This window comes from Macaca mulatta, chromosome 19 (genome assembly GCF_049350105.2).
Source record: "Macaca mulatta isolate MMU2019108-1 chromosome 19, T2T-MMU8v2.0, whole genome shotgun sequence".
NCBI classification, from domain to species: domain Eukaryota; kingdom Metazoa; phylum Chordata; class Mammalia; order Primates; family Cercopithecidae; genus Macaca; species Macaca mulatta.
This window is the reverse complement of record NC_133424.1, coordinates 57,453,140-57,470,084: the sequence shown is the minus strand read 5'-3', so window position 1 is coordinate 57,470,084 and position 16,945 is coordinate 57,453,140. Positions and strand designations below refer to the sequence as shown.

The following is a 16,945-nucleotide window of genomic DNA, read 5'->3' as shown; positions in this document are numbered from 1 at the left end:
GAAACTGCCCCTGCCCACAGCTGGATCCTGGACTTCCAGCCTTCAGAACTGTAAGACAGTCAATTTCCACATTTCAGTTGTTTAAACTACTCAGTTTGTTTTACTTGTTACAAGGGTCCTAGCAAACCACTTCAGTATTTTTTGTGTTTTTATTTTGTTACAAATCAGGTAGCCCCCACCAAACCAGAACAGGTTCAAGGAGACTCCCTACTTCAATATGTTTTACCAGAGTAAAACAAAGGTTTAGAAAATATTCCATCATACAAAAAAAAAAAAAAAGTATCTCTACCGATACAGTAATGATCACCATCCTCAGCTGATCAGCTGATTTTTCCTTTCTTCCTTACTTTTATTTGAATGTTTTCGGTGAACAAACCCAAGTCCCGTCTGCTCACCTGAACAGCACACCTTTGATGACCTGCCAGGCATTGGGTGCCGGCTGGGCCGGTGGGTTCTGAGGCTGGGTCTCTGCTGGCGGGTCCCTCCCGATGCTGCCATTGCTGGTCACCTGTGGGGGACAGAGGCCAGAGTAAGGAGGGAGAATGGACACAGGGGCTATCTTAGACACCATCACACATGAAGGCCAGACACAGGCTGGGCAAAGAGTGGCTACTTATCAATAACTGGAGAATGAATCAGTGAAAGCACCTGGGAAGGTGGGGCCCTCTTGTTTTAGGAGGAAAACACTCCCAGAGCACCTCCTCTGCGCTGGGGAACCAGTGGTGACCTAGAGAGTCCTTTGCTTTCCTCCTGGGGTTCAACAGCTCAGTGGGGAGACAGACTCATCTCTAGACAGTGACTGTCCAGAACGGGGCTGGAATGCAGGAGCCCCGAGAGGTACCTGGTCCAGCCTAGAAGTCGGGGCAACTTCCTGGAGGAGAGGGCATTGGAGCTGTGACCTAAAACATAGCAAGCTGGTGGCGCAAAGGAGGAAGTGAGAGAAGCAGCAGGTGCAGAAATAGAAGATTAGAGACACAGTCTGATCCTGATGACTGTCCACTGCTCCCTGGGGCTGGAGCCAGGATGCAAGGAGGTGGCTATTGGGGACAACAACAGAAGGAGTCTCATGGCAGGTGCCAGATTCTTCAAGGCTGGGGCTTAGCTGAAAGGGCGTTCCCTGGGCAAACCATTCCTGAGACCCCCTCTGTGCCCAGCCCTGCCCTCCAAGGGCCCCTGGTCCAGCAGGTGAGACAGACACAGAAAAACACAATCAGACTATCAGCCGCTACCGTAAGCCACGGCCACAGGACATGTCTGTGACAGCACAGAGCACACTAACCCTGAGGCCAAAACTATGACCAGCTCCATCTGGCTGCTGAGCAAAGGGAGGCTCAGAGAGGTGAAGCCACTTGTCTGGTCACTCAGGAAGGACAACCGCAGAAGCAGAATGACAGAAGGGAAGGGGGGCGGGCGAGGGAGCCAGGCACGGCTTCCCAGAGGAGGGCTCTTCCCTCAGACACAGAGGGTCACAATCAGAGACTCTCAGAATGCCAGGTTTGGAAGGGGATGTCCTGCTCACCCTTCGTGCACCCTGCTAGCTCCCCAGTCCTGTTCTCATTCACCCCTCCTCCCAGCTGTCCTCTCAGCCGTCAGCCTTCAAGAGGCAGGACCAGGGCTGCCATGGTCATGGTCAGCTCGGGAGCCGCAGCGGCACAGAGTAGGGGTGTGATACACACCTGTGTAGCCGTTGCTGCCTGAAGGGCTCACCCTGGACACTCAGGTCACCCAAACCCACTTCCCTCTGAGGCACCAGTGTCTGGCCTTCCCCTCCACAGCCCCCAGTCCACTCCTCTGCAATGTTTTCTCCATTCACCTCACCCACCAGATAGCAAATGCCCCAGGAGCATGGTCAGAGGGGCCACATTTGTTAAATGTGTCACTTGTCACCTCCTGTCCCCTTCACCAGCAAGAGCTCTGTCCTGTAATCTCCCAAAGTACAGGACAGCACTGTAGGGGCTCCAGGGTCAAACGGGCCTCAGCTATTGTCCTGGTCCCACCGTTCTTGCTGTGACACTTTGGGAACATCACTTCACCTCTCTGACCTGTGGACCAGATTGTGAAAATACTGGTACATTTAAGACAGAAATGTGGGCCCTGCTTGCCCAGAGCTGAGGATCTAGAGGGAAACACACTAGAATGGTAAACAGGATAATTAAAAATGGTACATGAGGCCGGGCTCAAGCCTGTAATCCCAGCACTTTGGGAGGCCGAGACGGGCGGATCACGAGGTCAGGAGATCGAGACCATTCTGGCTAACATGGTGAAACCCCGTCTCTACTAAAAAATACAAAAAACTAGCCGGGCAAGGTGGTGATGGGCGCCTGTAGTCCCAGCTACTCAGGACGCCGAGGCAGGAGAATGGTGTGAACCTGGGAGGCGGAGCTTGCAGTGAGCTGAGATCGCGTCACTGCACTCCAGCCTAGGTGACAGAGCGAGACTCCGTCTAAAAAAAAAAAAAAAAATGGTACATGGAAAACAAGCAGGGGGTAGTGACAGCAACTGAGTTGGGGACAGGGATCCACTTTGGAGTGGGTGGTCAGAGAGGTCTCCCTGAGGCGTTCCCTTTGGCGTCTGGGTCATTGGGTGAGACCCTTGGGCTGAGACAGAAGAAGCCACATTCTGATGAGATCTATGGAGCAGGGGTCGGCTGCGGAAGCTAAATCAGACAGGCACAAGGCCTCTCCTCACGGCCAGCCTAGCTCCTGGGAAATTTAGGGGCCCAAGTATGGGTTTCAACGGGTCTGAGCTGATTTGGGGTCAGGAATGGACATTTGATGCCAGGCCAGGATTTGAAGCTATGTCTGGCTGACTCCCAGGTCTCTTCTCTTACCTGTTAGTGATGGGCAGTCTGGCTGGGAACCTTCCCACGGAAGGGCAAGTTAAAACCACCATGAGATGTCACTTCACACCTATTAGGATGGCTATCAGCAGAGAGACAGACAATCACAAGTGCTGGCGGGGATGTGGAAAAACAGGAACCCTCATACACTGCTACGGGGAAAGGAAAAGTGCAGCCACTTCGGAAAATATGGCAGTTATTTAACGAGTCATATGTGCACCTACTACACAATCCAGCAAACCCATCCTGAATGGCTACCCAGGAGGCAGAAAATGTGCAGCCAGGCTGGGCGCAGTGGCTCATGCCTATAATCCCAGCACTTCAGGAGGCCAAGGCAGGAAGACTGCTTGAGCCCTGGAGTTCAAGACCAACCTGGGCAACACAGCAAAACCTCATCTCTATAAAAAATACCAAAATTAGCCAGGTGTGGTGGTGCATGCCTGTGGTCCCAGCTACTCAAGAGGCTGGGGCGGGAAGATCAATTGAGCCTTGGAGGATGAGGCTACAGTGAGCCAGGATCGCACCACTGCACTACAGCCTAGGCGACAGAGCATGACTCTGCCTCAAAAACAAACAATGGCCGGGTGTGGTGGCTCATGCCTATAATCCTAGCACTTTGGGAGGCCAAGGCAGGAGGATCCCTTGAGCCCAGGAGTTGGAGACTAGCCTGGCCAACACAGGGAGACCCTGTCTCTCTTTACTAAAAAAAAAAAAGAAAAGAAATACTGCCACAGAAAAGCTTGTACATGAACGTTCATAGCAGCATTATTGGCAATAACCAAAAACTATAAACAACCCAAATATCCTTCGAGGTATGAAAGAATAAACTGTGTCACGTCTGTGGACTGCTACTCAGCAGTGAAAAGGAACAAGTGAGAGCATGTACTTTAGGATTTCCCCAAAGGCCAAATTTCCCTGATCCTAGGTTGTAAAAAATAAAATAAAAGGAACAACTGCAGATCTGTGTAACAACATGAACCTCAAACCCATTACGCCCAATGAAAGAAGCTGGACACAAAAGACTGGATGTTGTTTAGGTCCTTGTTTAAGAAATTTGTAGAAAATTACAGAGATAACACCTCTGTGGCTGCCTAGGGCTGGGAGCAGCAGAGACTGCAAAAGGGAACTTTTTGAGGAGACAGAAGCTTTCTCAGACCAGACTGTGGTGATGGCTGCACCATACAACTGCATAAATGGACCAGGAGTCAACGAACTCTACCCTGACAACAGGTTAACTAACGTTATACCATCTAAATTATACTACAAGGCTGGGCATGGTGGCTTATGCCTGAAATCCCAGCACTTTGGGAGGCTGAGGCAGGCAGATTGCCTGAGGTCAGGAGTTTAAGACCAGCCTGGCCAACCTGGTGAAACCCTGTCTCTACTAAAAATACAAAAATTAGCTGGGTGTGGTGGCAGATGCTTATAATCCCAGCTACTTGGGAGGCTGAGGTAGGAGAATTGCCTGAACCCAGGAGACAGAGGTTGCAGTGAGCTGAGATTGTGGTGACAGAGTTTTCAGCTCCTATTTCTCTGAGTAAAGGCCAAGTCCTCCCCAAGGCCTCCAAAGCCTGGCATAATCTGCATCTGTCCCCAGCCACTCCTCTCCCCTCACCCGCTCCAATCTCCTTGACATTCCTTCATCACACTAGGCACCTCCCACCTCAGGGCCTTCGCAATGGCTGTTCCTTTGCCTGAAAGGCTTTTCCCTCGTATCTTTGGGACTCCCTCTCTCACTTCCTTCAGGTCTTTGTTCAAGCATCACCTCCTCAGAGAGGCCTTCCTAGACTACCCTATTTAATTGCAACTCTTCTACCCACCCCTCACTTCCTATTCCCATCCCAGCTTTATTTCTGTCCATGGCACACAGAGTCATCTGAACTGCTGTTTTTCTTATTTATCTTGTTCACTGTGTGTCCCTGTCTGTGCTTCCCCTACAAATTCAGCTCCAACTAGAACACAAGGATAAGGGCCTTCAAGAGGGCAGCACCTATTTTGTTCACAGCTGTATCCCCAGCATCAGCACAAGGCCTAGCATGTAGTAGACTCAATTTGTATTCGCTGAAGGAATGAACGGCAAAGCTGAGTTCCTGGCTATAGGAGCATGCTGGCTAAAGCAGGAGACTGGGCCGAGGGTCTGCCTGCTGTGCGCTAGGCCCTGGGCATGGGAGAAGGGTGGCAGTGGCTGTGGACACATCAGTGACTAAGACACAGTTAGTTCTGCTCTTGGATCTGCAGATCGACGCGCACACACAATGCCCAGCAACATCTGCTAAGGGGCCCAAGAAGCAGCTAAGACCACCAGGGCTAGACAAGAGCGGGAGGAAGCTACATTTTACGGCATGTCTTCACTGATTACCTGAATCCACCACTGCGCATCAGGGAATTTCACCTCAGCCCAGCCTCTGTTTCAAGATCTACTCATTCTACAAACACTGAGCACCTCCTCTGTGCCCAACCCTGAGCTGAGTGGTGCTAAGGAAGTAGTGGTGATCAAGGCAGTCCCGGCTCTGCCCTCCTGGGGCTCCCAGTCCAGTGGAGGAGACCAGTCCCCAGACAGTGAAACCCAGCTGGTGCAGGCCTGGCACAGAGGATCCCAGACAGTCAAAGAGGGCTTTCTGCAGGAGGGAACATCTGAAATCTGTAGGACTAACACAATCAACTAACTAAAGAGGGGAGAGATCTGTGCATAGACTGCGAGGAAAGAGACTGAGAGGCAATAAAAGAGGTTTAGAAATAAAATAGGTTTCAGAGCAGTGGATCCCCTTTAGCGCAGTGGTTCTCATGCAGGGATGACTTTGCCCCCCTGCTCCTGGAACGTTTAGCAATGTCTGGAGACATTTATGGCTGTCACAACTGGGGAGGGGCGTGGATGCTACTGAGCTACTGACATCTAGTGTGTAGAGGCCAGGGATGCTGCTAAACATCCTAAAATATGCAGGGCAGTCCCCCAAACAAAACATTATCCAATTCAAAATGTTGACAGTGCCGAGCTCGAGAAATCCTAGTCTAGTCTGAAGAAAAGAGTCGGATCGGCCGGGCGCGGTGGCTCAAGCCTGTAATCCCAGCACTTTGGGAGGCCGAGACGGGCGGATCACGAGGTCAGGAGATCGAGACCATCCTGGCTAACACGGTGAAACCCCGTCTCTACCAAAAGATACAAAAAACTAGCCGGGCAAGGTGGTGGGCGTCTGTGGTCCCAGCTACTCGGGAGGCTGAGGCAGGAGAATGGCGGGAACCCGGGAGGCGGAGCTTGCAGTGAGCTGAGATCTGGCCACTGCACTCCAGCCTGGGCGACAGAGCGAGACTCCGTCTCAAAGAAAAAAAAAAAAAAAAGAGTCGGATCATGCGAGGCTGTGATTTATAAAAGAATTTGTACTTTGTCCTAAAGGCAAAGGGGTAAGTCTTGATTGTTTTTAAGCAGAGTTGGTACAAGAGAAGATCAGAGTGCCATCTTGAAGCTCAGGGCAATCAGAACAACCTGGGCCCTGGTCTCTCAATCCACCACCAACCCAATAATCAACAGAAACCCAGAGGGGAAACGACCTCCTTTCAGCAAGACTAGAAAACCCCTGAAGACAGGAACTGAGCCTTCATTCCAGCACTAACTCAACACACATTTCCTGAGCTGTCCCTGAGGCCAGGCTCTGGCTGAGAATGCTGAATAGATTCAGAGCAGATATAGTGGGCTCTATCACACTAACTTCATCCAGGTGTCCTCCCCAGGTAATACCACTTGCTCCTTCTCTGGGCTCCCCCAGTCCCTAGACACAGACTTCTGTCACCAACCTAATCATTCAGGATTATAACTGTTTGTTTACATGTCAGTCTCCTCTCCCCGTCCCATGACAGCAGGGATATGACTGGCCCTCCTGTCCAACCTCTGCAGTTAACAGGGGAGAAATAAAGGCCTAAAGAGGGAAAGGAATTTGCCCAAGGTCATACAGAGAGTCAGCTTCATTCTCCCCTCTCAACCCGCACTCCTTTCCCCTGAGCTGCCTCCTACATGTCAGTGACATCCCAGTGGGTGGGTCGACAGCACCTTGATGTCTCCATCTATTCCCCAAATGCCTGAACGGTAGCTGCCTGAAATGGTATGCTCTGCAGTGTGTTAAGGCAGCAGTGGGTCAGAAGTCATCCGTACATGGACTAATTAACCCATAGGCCTAGTTCATGTTAAAAGCACATCCATACTAGTCCCTGTGTCAGCAATGTCTTGTAACTTCTACATAAAGTTACAAACCTAACCTGGATGACCTTCTGGAAGCGCCTTAGTCTCACTGTTCCTTGGATTCCCGTCTGTAAAATGGGTCTGTCGGCCATGCCCTGCTTATCCTGACTTCCCCAGAGCTAGAAAACTCTCAATTAATCACTGCGCACACCTCCAGCACTACAACGAAACCTGAACACCAGATCACTCTAGAAACGGCCTCAGAGCCTGGAATCGCGGAGTCGAGAAGCCAGCGCGCCAAGGCACAAGCCTGCGCCCCTCCGAGCCAGTGTCTTCCCGGCTCGAGCGATAAGGCTGGTGGCAGCCCGGCGCGAGCGCGCAGGGGACCCGACACGCAACAGGGCCCCGTTCGCGGCACCGTCCGGCCTCCCGGGCGGTCCGGCCCTCCCTGGGCCGGGTATTCAAGGTCCCTCTGGGCAAGGGGCCCCCACTGCACTGGATTCCACCACAAAAAGCAGGACACGCCCCGTGGGAGGCCCCCCGATTGGGGAAGAACCCCCTCAGTCCCCTTTCGGCCTCCGTACCTGACCGGAGCCGCCTCCCCCGGCCGCCACCACGGCGCTGCGGGCCCCGTCCGCCTCCTGCGCCGCCGCCATCTTCCCGCTCCGGGTCCCCGCCCCCGCCGCCAGCCCCGCCCCGTCCCCGACGGCGCAGCGTAATCGCGCGAGATTTCATGCTTTCTAGCCCCGCCGGGCCACCGTATCCGGCAAGAGTGCCGCAGCCACGCCTCTCAGAAAGGCCGCTTTGGGCTGTGAAAGGACCAACCTGGCCACCGTATTCCTTTCCCGCAGGCTGTTTCCACCTAATAGAAACACTGTACGTTCCGAACTCCAGGACTTTCTCTGCCAGCATGCACCTCCCATAAGTTGTCTCTTCCGCCCCTTCACATTAACCCACGTTTTCGGTTATATGAGCCTTTCGGGCCATCCTGTCCGCTTCTCCCTGCCGATTATTTTCGTCCTTTTCGTTCCATGTTTCTTGAGCTTTACCGGCCACAGTACGGCTTCGAACCACGCCCCTCTTTCGTCAGAGAAACCTTTCTGGCCACCGTATTCGGAGTCGAAGAGCAAGCCTTTTGCCCAGCACCCTTGTCTTCTGACCCCTCTTCCTAACACAACTCTTTCGTCCAAGTCTCCTGAGCTCATAGCCTTTCTGTGTATTTAGAATTCCAATTCCAGGGGTCTTACGGCCAACACACCTGCGATGAGACCCTATGATACACCCCGAAGCCTTCGGTCGGCCCTGCCTAGCACGCATGCGCGTTCCCTTAGTGGTCCAAACCTCGCATCCCTGGACTAGGCTTCACAGGCTCTGAGAATTCCACAGTTTTTCATTAGCTGTGTGTCTTCGTACAGCTCTAAACCCGGCCATGTGCTGGGAGATCCCTGGCTTGGAGAGGGTGTTACGGAGGCCCAGAGAGGACAAGACTCTAGGAGGCCGTTAACTCTTCGCACGTGAAATTGGGTGGACGTCTGGCCAGGGTTCAAATCCTTGTGGTGCTACTGACCGGATAAGAGATCCTGGACAAGTGGCATCTCTCTCTCTCACTCTCTGTCTTTTTTTTTTTTTTTTTAGATGAAGTCTCACTCTGTCCACCAGGCTGGAGTGCAATGGCGCGATCTCGGCTCACTGCAACCTCGGCCTCCCGGGTTCAAGTGATTCTCCTGCCTCAGCCTCCCAAGTAGCTGGGATCACAGGAGCGCGCCACCACGCCTGGCTAATTTTTTTTTTTTGTAAGTAGAGACGGAGTTTCACCGTGTTGGCCAGGCTGGTGACAAGTGACATCTCTGAGCCTCAGTTTCTCCCCTTTTATAAACTAGGGATTATAATCGTACTCATTATTCGTCTTCCCGTTTTGCCCCCCTGTGTTATTGGGAAGACGTAGTTAGATCGCGAATGTAAAACATCAGGCCCTGGGCCTCATGCTTAAGTGGTCAATATTCGGGGTGCTGTGATTATGAACTTTATATATTACCTGGAAAGAGAGTAAGCTTTGCATTGGGATATTCTAAATGTTTAATTATCATTTTATTATCGGTTTCCTCCACTTTCCTCTAGGTCTCAGCTCTGTAATATTAGCTCTCGCTCTAGGAAGCTCTCTCTGGGTTGCTTTCCCATCCTCCCTTGCCTCCTCAGCTCCTCCACCCCACCCCTGCTCACTTTGTGTCATCACTGTCAGGGGTGGGTGTGTCTCCCCAACTGGGCGGGCTGACCCTGGACTGTTGTGGTCACTGCTATATCTCCAGCACTGCCCTGGGGATTATTGCTGAAAGAAAGTATGAGGCTCTCTAAGTGCAGAAGGTGAGTGACTTACCTCTCTGAGGGCTAACACAGGGCAAGAAGGAACCTTAGAAAACTTCATGCCTCAGCAGGGCGCGGTGGCTCACGCCTGTAATCCCAGCACTTTGGGAGGCCGAGGCAGGCAGATCACCTGAGGTCGGGAGTTTGAGACCAGCCTGGCCAACATGGTGAAACCCCGTCTCTACTAAAAGTACAAAATTAGCTGAGTGTGGTGGCACATGCCTGTAATCCCAGCTACTCGGGAGGTTGAGGCAGGAGAATCGCTTGAACCCGGGAGGCAGAGGTTGCAGTGAGCCGAGATCATGCCATTGCACTCCCAGCCTGGGCAACAAGAGGGAAACTGTCTCAAAAAAAAAAAAAAAAAAAGTACAAAATTACTTGTACAAATTTAGGTAGAGGACCATGGAAAGCCCAGGCAAGTGAGGGGCCCTTTTTTTTTTTTTTTGACAGAGTCTTGCCCCAGGTTGGAGTGCGGTGGCGCCATCTGGGCTCACCGCAAGCTCCGACTCCCAGGTTCACACCATTCTCCGGCCTCAGCCTCCCAAGTAGCTGGGACTACAGGCGCCGGCCACCACACCAGGCTATTTTTTTTTTTTTTTTTTAGTAGAGACGGGGTTTCACTGTGTTAGCCAGGATGGTCTCGATCTCCTGACTTCGTGATCTGCCTGCCTCGGCCTCCCAAAGTGCTGGGATGACACGCGTGAGCCACTGGGCCCGGCCAAGTGAAGGGCTTTGAAACTTTCACCAGCCTCACTGCAACCCCAACTGTGCTCTAGGCTATAAATACAAACTGCCCCAATGTGCCGTCCAAGTCTCATACACTGCAAGGGCCAATGTGCTGGAGCATGACGAGGTCTCAGCTTCTGATGAAAAGTGTGATCTTGGACAGGGCTCCTGTGGAGCCAGGTTCCCTGCAGAGCCTTCCTACGCTCTGTTGAGTGACCAAATAAATTCTGCCATTCTGTCCAGGCTTGGTGGCTCATGCCTGTAATCCTAGCACTCTGGGAGGCTGAGGCAGAAGGATCGCTTGAGCCTGGGAGTTTAAGACCAGCCTTGGCTACATAGCGAGATCCTAGCTCTACTAAAAATTTAAAAAATTAGGCGGTGTGGTGGCATCCATCTGTGGTCCAGCTACTGCGAGGCTGAGGTGGGAGGGATGCCGGAGCCCAGGAGTTCGTTCGAGGTTGCAATTAGCTGTGATCACACTACTGCACTCCATCCTGGGCGACAGAGTGAGACTCTGTCTCTAAAAAAGTTAAGAATCATAGTAAGTAAAAAATTCTGCCATTCCTATTGTAAGTCACATGATAGACCCACTGTTCTCTCCACTAGGGGGCGCAAAATACTGATCAAGGGCTGTGATTTCAGGTTCTAAGGGAGAAGGGGACTGGGGATCCAACCTTCTAGGTCCTGAGGAGAAGGGATTGGGGGGTCCCAGACTCCTGAGTCCTAGGGGAAGAAGAATCTAGGGGCCTGGACTCTGGGGCCCCTGAGGGGAATGGGGTTCTGAGAAAGGAAGGAGGAGTCTGAGGCCAGCACCAGTATTGGTTGGAAGCGGAACTGGTCCGGGCAGTGCTTTGGTTTGGCTCAAGTCCGTGGGAACCAAGTGGACAGAGCAGGGATTGTTACTCCAGGGTGTCCCCCTCCCCACCACCTCCTGCGCTTGGCAGCCTCCGTTCTTCCCAGGCCCCGGGGACTCGGGGGCATTGCCCACAGTCCCTCTCCAGGGCCCCTGTTTTTTACTGGACTCAGCTGCCCAGCCCCAGGACCTGGGAAAACTGCCCCAAGGGTGTTGAAAGCCTGGCTGGAGGTTAATGCCAAGCAGATTAGGAGAAACACAAGCCGTGGATCTCCAGAGACCAATAGCCCCACCCATGGGACTTGGGGAGCAGGACCACCCTGGACTCCCTCAGGATACAGGAATCTCGGCCCCCAGCCCCCTTCATTCATGGTCCCAGCAGTGGCCTCCTTCAGACCATGGAGCCTCTGTTTATTTGCACCTTCTGCCTTCTGTGCTTTTTACTTGCATTTTTTTTAAAATAAGTTTTTCTTTTTTCTTTTTTTTTCTTTTTTTTTTTTTTTTTTGAGACAAAGTCTCACTCTGCTGCCCAGGCTAGAGTGCAGTGGCCCGATCTCTGCCTCCTGGGTACAAGCAGTTCTCCTGCCTCAGCCTCCAGGTAACTGGGATTACAGGCGCAGGCCACTCTGGCTAATGTTTGTGTTTTTATTAGAGAAATTTTTGTGTTTTATTTTTGTGTTTTCACCATGTTGGCCAGGCTGGTCTTGAACTCCTCACCTCAGATGATCTGCCCACCTTGGCCAAGCAAAGCTCTGGGATTACAGGCGTGAGCCACTGTGCCAGCCCTAGAGGTCTGTCTTCTTGGGTCCCGCCCAATGCAGCACTGACTTGAGCACCATTCTCCCCTCTGCCACGGGACCTTTATACCTGATTGCAGTGGCACATTTAAAGTGTCAGCCCAGGCCTGGTGCAGTGGTTCACACCGGTAATCCCAGCACTTTGGGAGGGCAAGGTGGGCAGATCGCTTGAGCCTGGGAATCGGAGACTAGCTTAGGCAACATGGCAAAACCCCGTCTCTACTAAAAATACAAAAAATTAGCCAGGTGTGGCAGTAGGCATCTCTAGTCCCAACTACTTAGGAGGCTGGGATGGGAGGATCTCTTGAGCCCAAGAGGTCAAGCCTAGAGTAAGCCAAGATCTCACCCCTGCGCTTCAGCCTGGGCGACAGAGCAAGACCTTATCTCAAAACAAAATAAATAAAATAAAAAATGTGTTAGTCCAGCAACTGTGAGGCAGGAAAATAGGGTCTGGAGGCAGGGAACATAAGGCCAGTTCACTTCAGCTATAACAGGAAACATCCTCTCCTGTAGGCGGTAAATAACTTTGTAACTTTTCTTCATCCTCTTCATTTACATAGGGTGTAGGGGAAGTAACCAGTGGAAGGGGAATCCTCTAGGGAGGGAGTTTAAACTCCCAAAAATTCTGTAACAGGACTTTTGAACCCATATGCTTGGGCCCGCTCCCACACTGTGGAGTGTACGTTCATTTTCAATAAGTCCCTTCATTTCTTCCTTGCTTTGTCTGTTTTGTTCAGTTCTTTGTTCAAGACGCCAAGAACCTGGATACCATCCACCGTTAACAACTGGAGACTGTCAGAGGCCACTGTGGACTAGCTGTGTCTATGATGTATCATTTTACAAATGAGAAAGCCAGATTTTGGCCTGGCGCGGTGGCTCATACCTGTCACCCCAGTACTTTGGGAGGCCGAGGCAGGTGGATCACTTGAGGTCAGGAGTTTGAGACCAGCCTAGCCATCATGGGGAAACCCTGTGTCTACTAAAAATACAAACATTAACCGTGCACAGTGGCACATGCCTGTAATCCCAACTACTCCAGAGGCTGAGGCACAGAGAATCGCTGCAGCCTTGGAGGCGGAGGGTGCAGCGAGCTGAGATTGCACCACTGCAGTCCAGCCTGGGTGACAGAGTGAAACCCAACCTCAAAAAAAAAAGAGAGAGAGAGAGAGAAAGCTGAACTTCAATAAAGAGCAGTTCTAATTGCTGTTTCGATTATTTACTGTTACTATTCACTGTTTTATTCCCACGGACCCATGGGTTAGGGCTCCATACACAACAGTAGGTGCTGATTAAATGTTGGCTGGACTGAGTCAGCCCCTCCATCTTGGCCCCTGAGTCCTCAGAAAAGCAGTGCCATCCATGAGAAGCAACTTGAATTGTATTTTTTGTTGAAAAGAATTCAGGCTAGAGTTGGGAGCAGGATGCAAGAGCTACTGGGAAGGGGGAGCTCAGTCCGAACCTGGGGGATCAGGGGAGCGGGGGACTCTCCCCTTGTCCACAGATGGAGGGTCTGGCTGTTATTCCTCTCCCTTCAGCACAGAAAGAACTTGGTCAGTAAAAATGCCTGTGTAAGTGCTCATGGCTGCTGTGCTTTTGCTGTACAAGTCCCTGGGGAGAAAGCACAGAGGGTTAGAGGGAAGAGGGGCTGGGGGCCTGGACTCCTGGGTCTGAGGGAGGAGGGGCTGAGGCCTGGACTCCTGGGTCTGAGGGAGAAAGAGGGGCTGGGGGCCCGGGTCTGAGGGTGGAGAGGCTGGGGGCCCGGACTCCTGGATCTGAGGGTGGAGAGGCTGGGGGCCCGGACTCCTGGGTCTGAGGGTGGAGGGGCTGGGGGCCCGGACTCCTGGGTCTGAGGGTGGAGGGGCTGGGGGCCCGGACTCCTGGGTCTGAGGGTGGAGGGGCTGGGGGCCCGGACTCCTGGGTCTGAGGGAGGAGGGGCTGGGGGCCCGGACTCCTGGGTCTGAGGGAGGAGGGGCTGGGGGCCCGGACTCCTGGGTCTGAGGGAGGAGGGGCTGGGGGCCCGGACTCCTGGGTCTGAGGGAGGAGGGGCTGGGGCCTGAACTTCTGGGTCCCGGATACAGTCGGTGGTACGGGCCAGACCCCATTTCTCCAGGGGCAGGTGCTACCTGAGTTTCTCGTCTACAGCAGGCAGGTATGTCTTCTCGTACAGCTTCTGGGCAGCTGCCTTTGCTGACTCCCAGTAACTGGAGAGAGATTCCTGCACCCGGCTGAGCAAGGCCGGGCTGGGCAGTTCATCTTGCTGGGGGAGTTGGGCCCCCTGGACCTCTGCAGGGGGAGAGTGTGTCAGGGGAGCCCATGGGGCTGCAGCAGGGGGAAAGGAGGCAGGAATGAGGGGAGAGGGCAGAGGCAGGGGTAAGAAGGGCCTGAGCTGAGAAGATGCTTGGAGCTCATTCGCCTCCCCACTCACCGAATCCCAGTACCAGGAGGACGAGACACAGAGCCAGGAGGAATCGTGTGCCCATGGTGTCGGGAGACCTGGAACATTGAGTGGGGGTCATATGGCAGGCTGACTGGAGGCGGCTGTTCCTGTGGTCACGCCCCACTCTGGTGGGGGGACTGAGATCCTGCTCTGTGTGTACTCGGTGTCCAAGTCAAGTTTCCCATGCATGGACTTGGACACAGCCCCCTTCCTGGGCCTCACTTTCCAACATCCTGTGATTCTACTCCTGATTTTGACATTTTAATTCTTTTTTTTTTTAATTTCCTTTTTTGAAACGGAATCTCACTCTGTCACCCAGGTTGGAGTATAATGGTGCGATCTTGGCTCACCGCAACCCATACCTCCCAGGTTCAAGAAATTCTCCTGCCTCAGCTTCCCCAGTAGCTGGGATTACAGGCATCCGCCACCACGCCTGGCTGCTTTTTGTTTTTGTTTTTGTTTTTGTTTTTTTGAGATGGAGTCTTGCTCTGTCATCCAGGCTGGAATGCAGTGGTGTGTTCTCAGCTCACTGCAACCTCTGCCTCTGGGGTTCAAGCAATTATCCTGCCTCAGCCTCCCAAGGAGCTGGGATTACAGGTGCCTGCCACCATGCCTGGCTAATTTTTTGTATTTTTAGTAGAGAGGGGGTTCCACCATGCTGGACAGGCTGGTCTTGAACTCCTGACCTCATGATACATCTTCCTCGGCCTCCCAAAGTGCTGGGATTACAGGTGTGAGCCACTGCGCCCCACCTAAGTTTTGTATTTTTAGTAGAGATGAGGTTTCACTATGTTGTCCAGGCGGGTCTTGAACTCCTAACCTCAAGTGATTTGCCTGCCTTGGCCTCCCCAAGTGCTGGGATTACAGGCGTGAGCCACCATGCCTGGCTGCTAATTTTTATTCTTTTGTAGAGATGGGGGACTTGCTTTGTTGCCCAGGCTGGTCTGGAACTCCTGGGCTCAAGCGATCCTCCCATCTTGGCCTTCCCAAGGTGCTGGGAGTACAGGCGTGAGCCACTGAGCCCAGCCTAGAAGGCTTTCTTGAGCACCTAAACAGTTCTGGGCCCAGCAGGAACACAGCAAAGCCCCTGCCCTTTGCTAAGCCTGAGTCAGTGCAGGGAGGTGCTCTGCAGACACCATTAAGGACCCACACTAGATCAAAAGCCCTAAGTCAGACCTCATGTCCCTGCATCTGCTCATTGAGTTCTCACCCGCCCTATGAGGGAGGCACTTTTGGTTACGAAGAACATGCACAGGGCACAATATCATCATCCACACGTAGGAGATGAGGAAGCTACATCAGAAAGAGGTTTAAATCTGATCCCTGGAGAAAGAACGGCTCAAGCAAATGGTCTACAATTCTTTTTTTTTTTTTTTTTTTGAGACAGGGTCTTGCTCTGTTGCCCAGGCTGGAGTGCAATGGCAGAATTTTGGCTCACTGCAACCTCTGTCTCCCGGGTTCTAGTGATTTTCCTGCCTCAGCCTCCTGAGTAACTGGGAATACAAGCATGCACCACCACACCTGTCTAATTTTTGTATTTTTAGTAGAGACGGGGTTTCACCATGTTGGCCAGGCTGGTCTCCAACTCCTGACAGCAAGTGATCCATCCACCTCGGCCTCCCAAAGCGTTTGGATTACAGGTGTAAGCCACTGCGCCCAGCCTACAATTCTTTTTTAGATTTTTAAATTCTTTCATTCTTTTTTTTCCCCCAAGATTGAGTCTTGTTCTGTCACCCAGGCTGGAGTGCAGTGGCATGATCTGGGCTCACTGCAACCTCTGCCTCCTGGGTTCAAGCAATTCTCCTGCCTCAGCCTCCGGAGTAGCTGGGATTACAGGCACGCGCCACCACACCTGGCTAATTTTTGTATTTTTAGTAGAGATGGGGTTTCACCATGCTGGTAAGGCTGGTCTTGAACTCCTGACCTCAGGTGATCCACCCGCCTCGGCCTCCCAAAGTGCTGGGATTACAGGCGTGAGACAATATGCCTAGCCCTTTTTCTTTTTTAGAAATGGGGTTTCTCTGTCACCCAGGCTGGAACACAGTGGCAAGATCATAGCTCACTGCAGCCTCAAACTCCTGGGCTCAAGGGATCCTCCCCTCCTCAGACACCCAGCTCTAAGCAGAGGTTCAAATAGTCTACATTTCTAAATTCTGTGATTTACGGAGTGTGGTGATGCACCTATAGTCCCAGCTACAGCGGAGGCTGAGGCAGGAGGATTGCTTGAGCCTAGGAGTTTGAGTCTAGCCTGGGCAATATAGCAAGACTCCATCACACACACACACACTCACACAAAGTCACAGTTCCAACATGGGCTTCTAACATTGTGCCTCCTACAATTCCTACTTTATCGATCTTTGCCCTCTCCCTGCTGACGCCCCCCTGCCCCCGCACCCTGGGTCCCTCTCTTACCAGACTCGCGGGCTGTCCTCACCAGCTCCGGACAGGCATAGAGAGGCTTTATAGCGTTTGAGACCCACTTCCGCTCCACAGCCACCACCCCCATCCTTTGTCTAGGCCAAAGTCCTGGCCAACAGAACCACTGAGGGGGTGGATGGGGACAGAAAGGGCAATGACATCCCCCAAGGTCACGCCACAGGGAACCTTCACTCAAGTGACAGGGAACCCTCACTCTGAGAATTTGCCTCTGACAGAGGCTGGCTTGGGGGCTGTGGAGGGGTCGGAGGTGCTGGGTGCCCACTGGGAATGGAGTCAGAGCTTGTGGGAGACAAGGGCAAAGTTCTCAATGAGGGCCATCATG

At 52.6% G+C, this 16,945-nt stretch overlaps 2 protein-coding genes and 1 long non-coding RNA gene across 9 annotated transcripts in view; 1 reads left to right on the top strand and 2 right to left on the bottom strand.

The window, feature by feature from the left end:
• Positions 1 to 8,540, bottom strand: part of CLPTM1 (CLPTM1 regulator of GABA type A receptor forward trafficking) — a 40,303-nt gene extending 31,763 nt beyond the window's left edge. For 2 of the 6 annotated variants that reach the window (XR_013409885.1, XM_001102772.4), the window contains exons 1-2: positions 7,595 to 7,682; positions 396 to 508 (exon numbers count right to left, since the gene is read on the bottom strand). Coding sequence is in view for 4 of the 6 variants with exons in the window: in XM_001102772.4 (XP_001102772.1) it covers positions 396 to 508; positions 7,595 to 7,666 (185 nt within the window). In the remaining 2 variants the exon portion in view is untranslated. Of the gene's footprint in view, positions 1 to 395; positions 556 to 7,533; positions 7,683 to 7,835 lie in introns of those variants that run through there. The other 4 variants (XM_015124243.3, XM_077980338.1, XM_077980339.1 and 1 more) reach the window with 4 other exon arrangements.
• Positions 8,541 to 8,645: 105 nt separating this feature from the next.
• On the top strand, positions 8,646 to 12,962 carry LOC144337179 (uncharacterized). The gene is made up of 3 exons (XR_013409912.1): positions 8,646 to 8,803; positions 9,129 to 9,371; positions 12,485 to 12,962. It is a non-coding gene; the product is annotated as an uncharacterized LOC144337179 (long non-coding RNA).
• Positions 12,948 to 16,705, bottom strand: APOC2 (apolipoprotein C2). 2 transcript variants are annotated; one of them, XM_077975671.1, is made up of 4 exons: positions 16,597 to 16,705; positions 14,173 to 14,240; positions 13,871 to 14,066; positions 12,948 to 13,355 (listed from the first exon to the last, which is right to left on the bottom strand). In XM_077975671.1, exons 2-4 carry the CDS (start codon positions 14,225 to 14,227, stop codon positions 13,265 to 13,267), a joined length of 342 nt encoding a protein of 113 aa, XP_077831797.1. In that variant the 5' UTR covers positions 14,228 to 14,240; positions 16,597 to 16,705; the 3' UTR covers positions 12,948 to 13,264.
• Positions 16,706 to 16,945: the final 240 nt, after the last annotated feature.

Excerpts from the sequence above, each read along its gene's own strand:
- APOC2 (XM_077975671.1), bottom strand. The coding sequence starts at position 14,227 with ATGGGCACACGATTCCTCCTGGCTCTGTGTCTCGTCCTCCTGGTACTG. Across the intron at positions 14,067-14,172 it reads CCTCCTGGTACTGGGATTCG|CCCCATGGGCTCCCCTGACA; the intron begins GTGAGTGGGGAG and ends CCCCTGCTGCAG. Across the intron at positions 13,356-13,870 it reads GCTGTAGACGAGAAACTCAG|GGACTTGTACAGCAAAAGCA; the intron begins GTAGCACCTGCC and ends CTTTCTCCCCAG.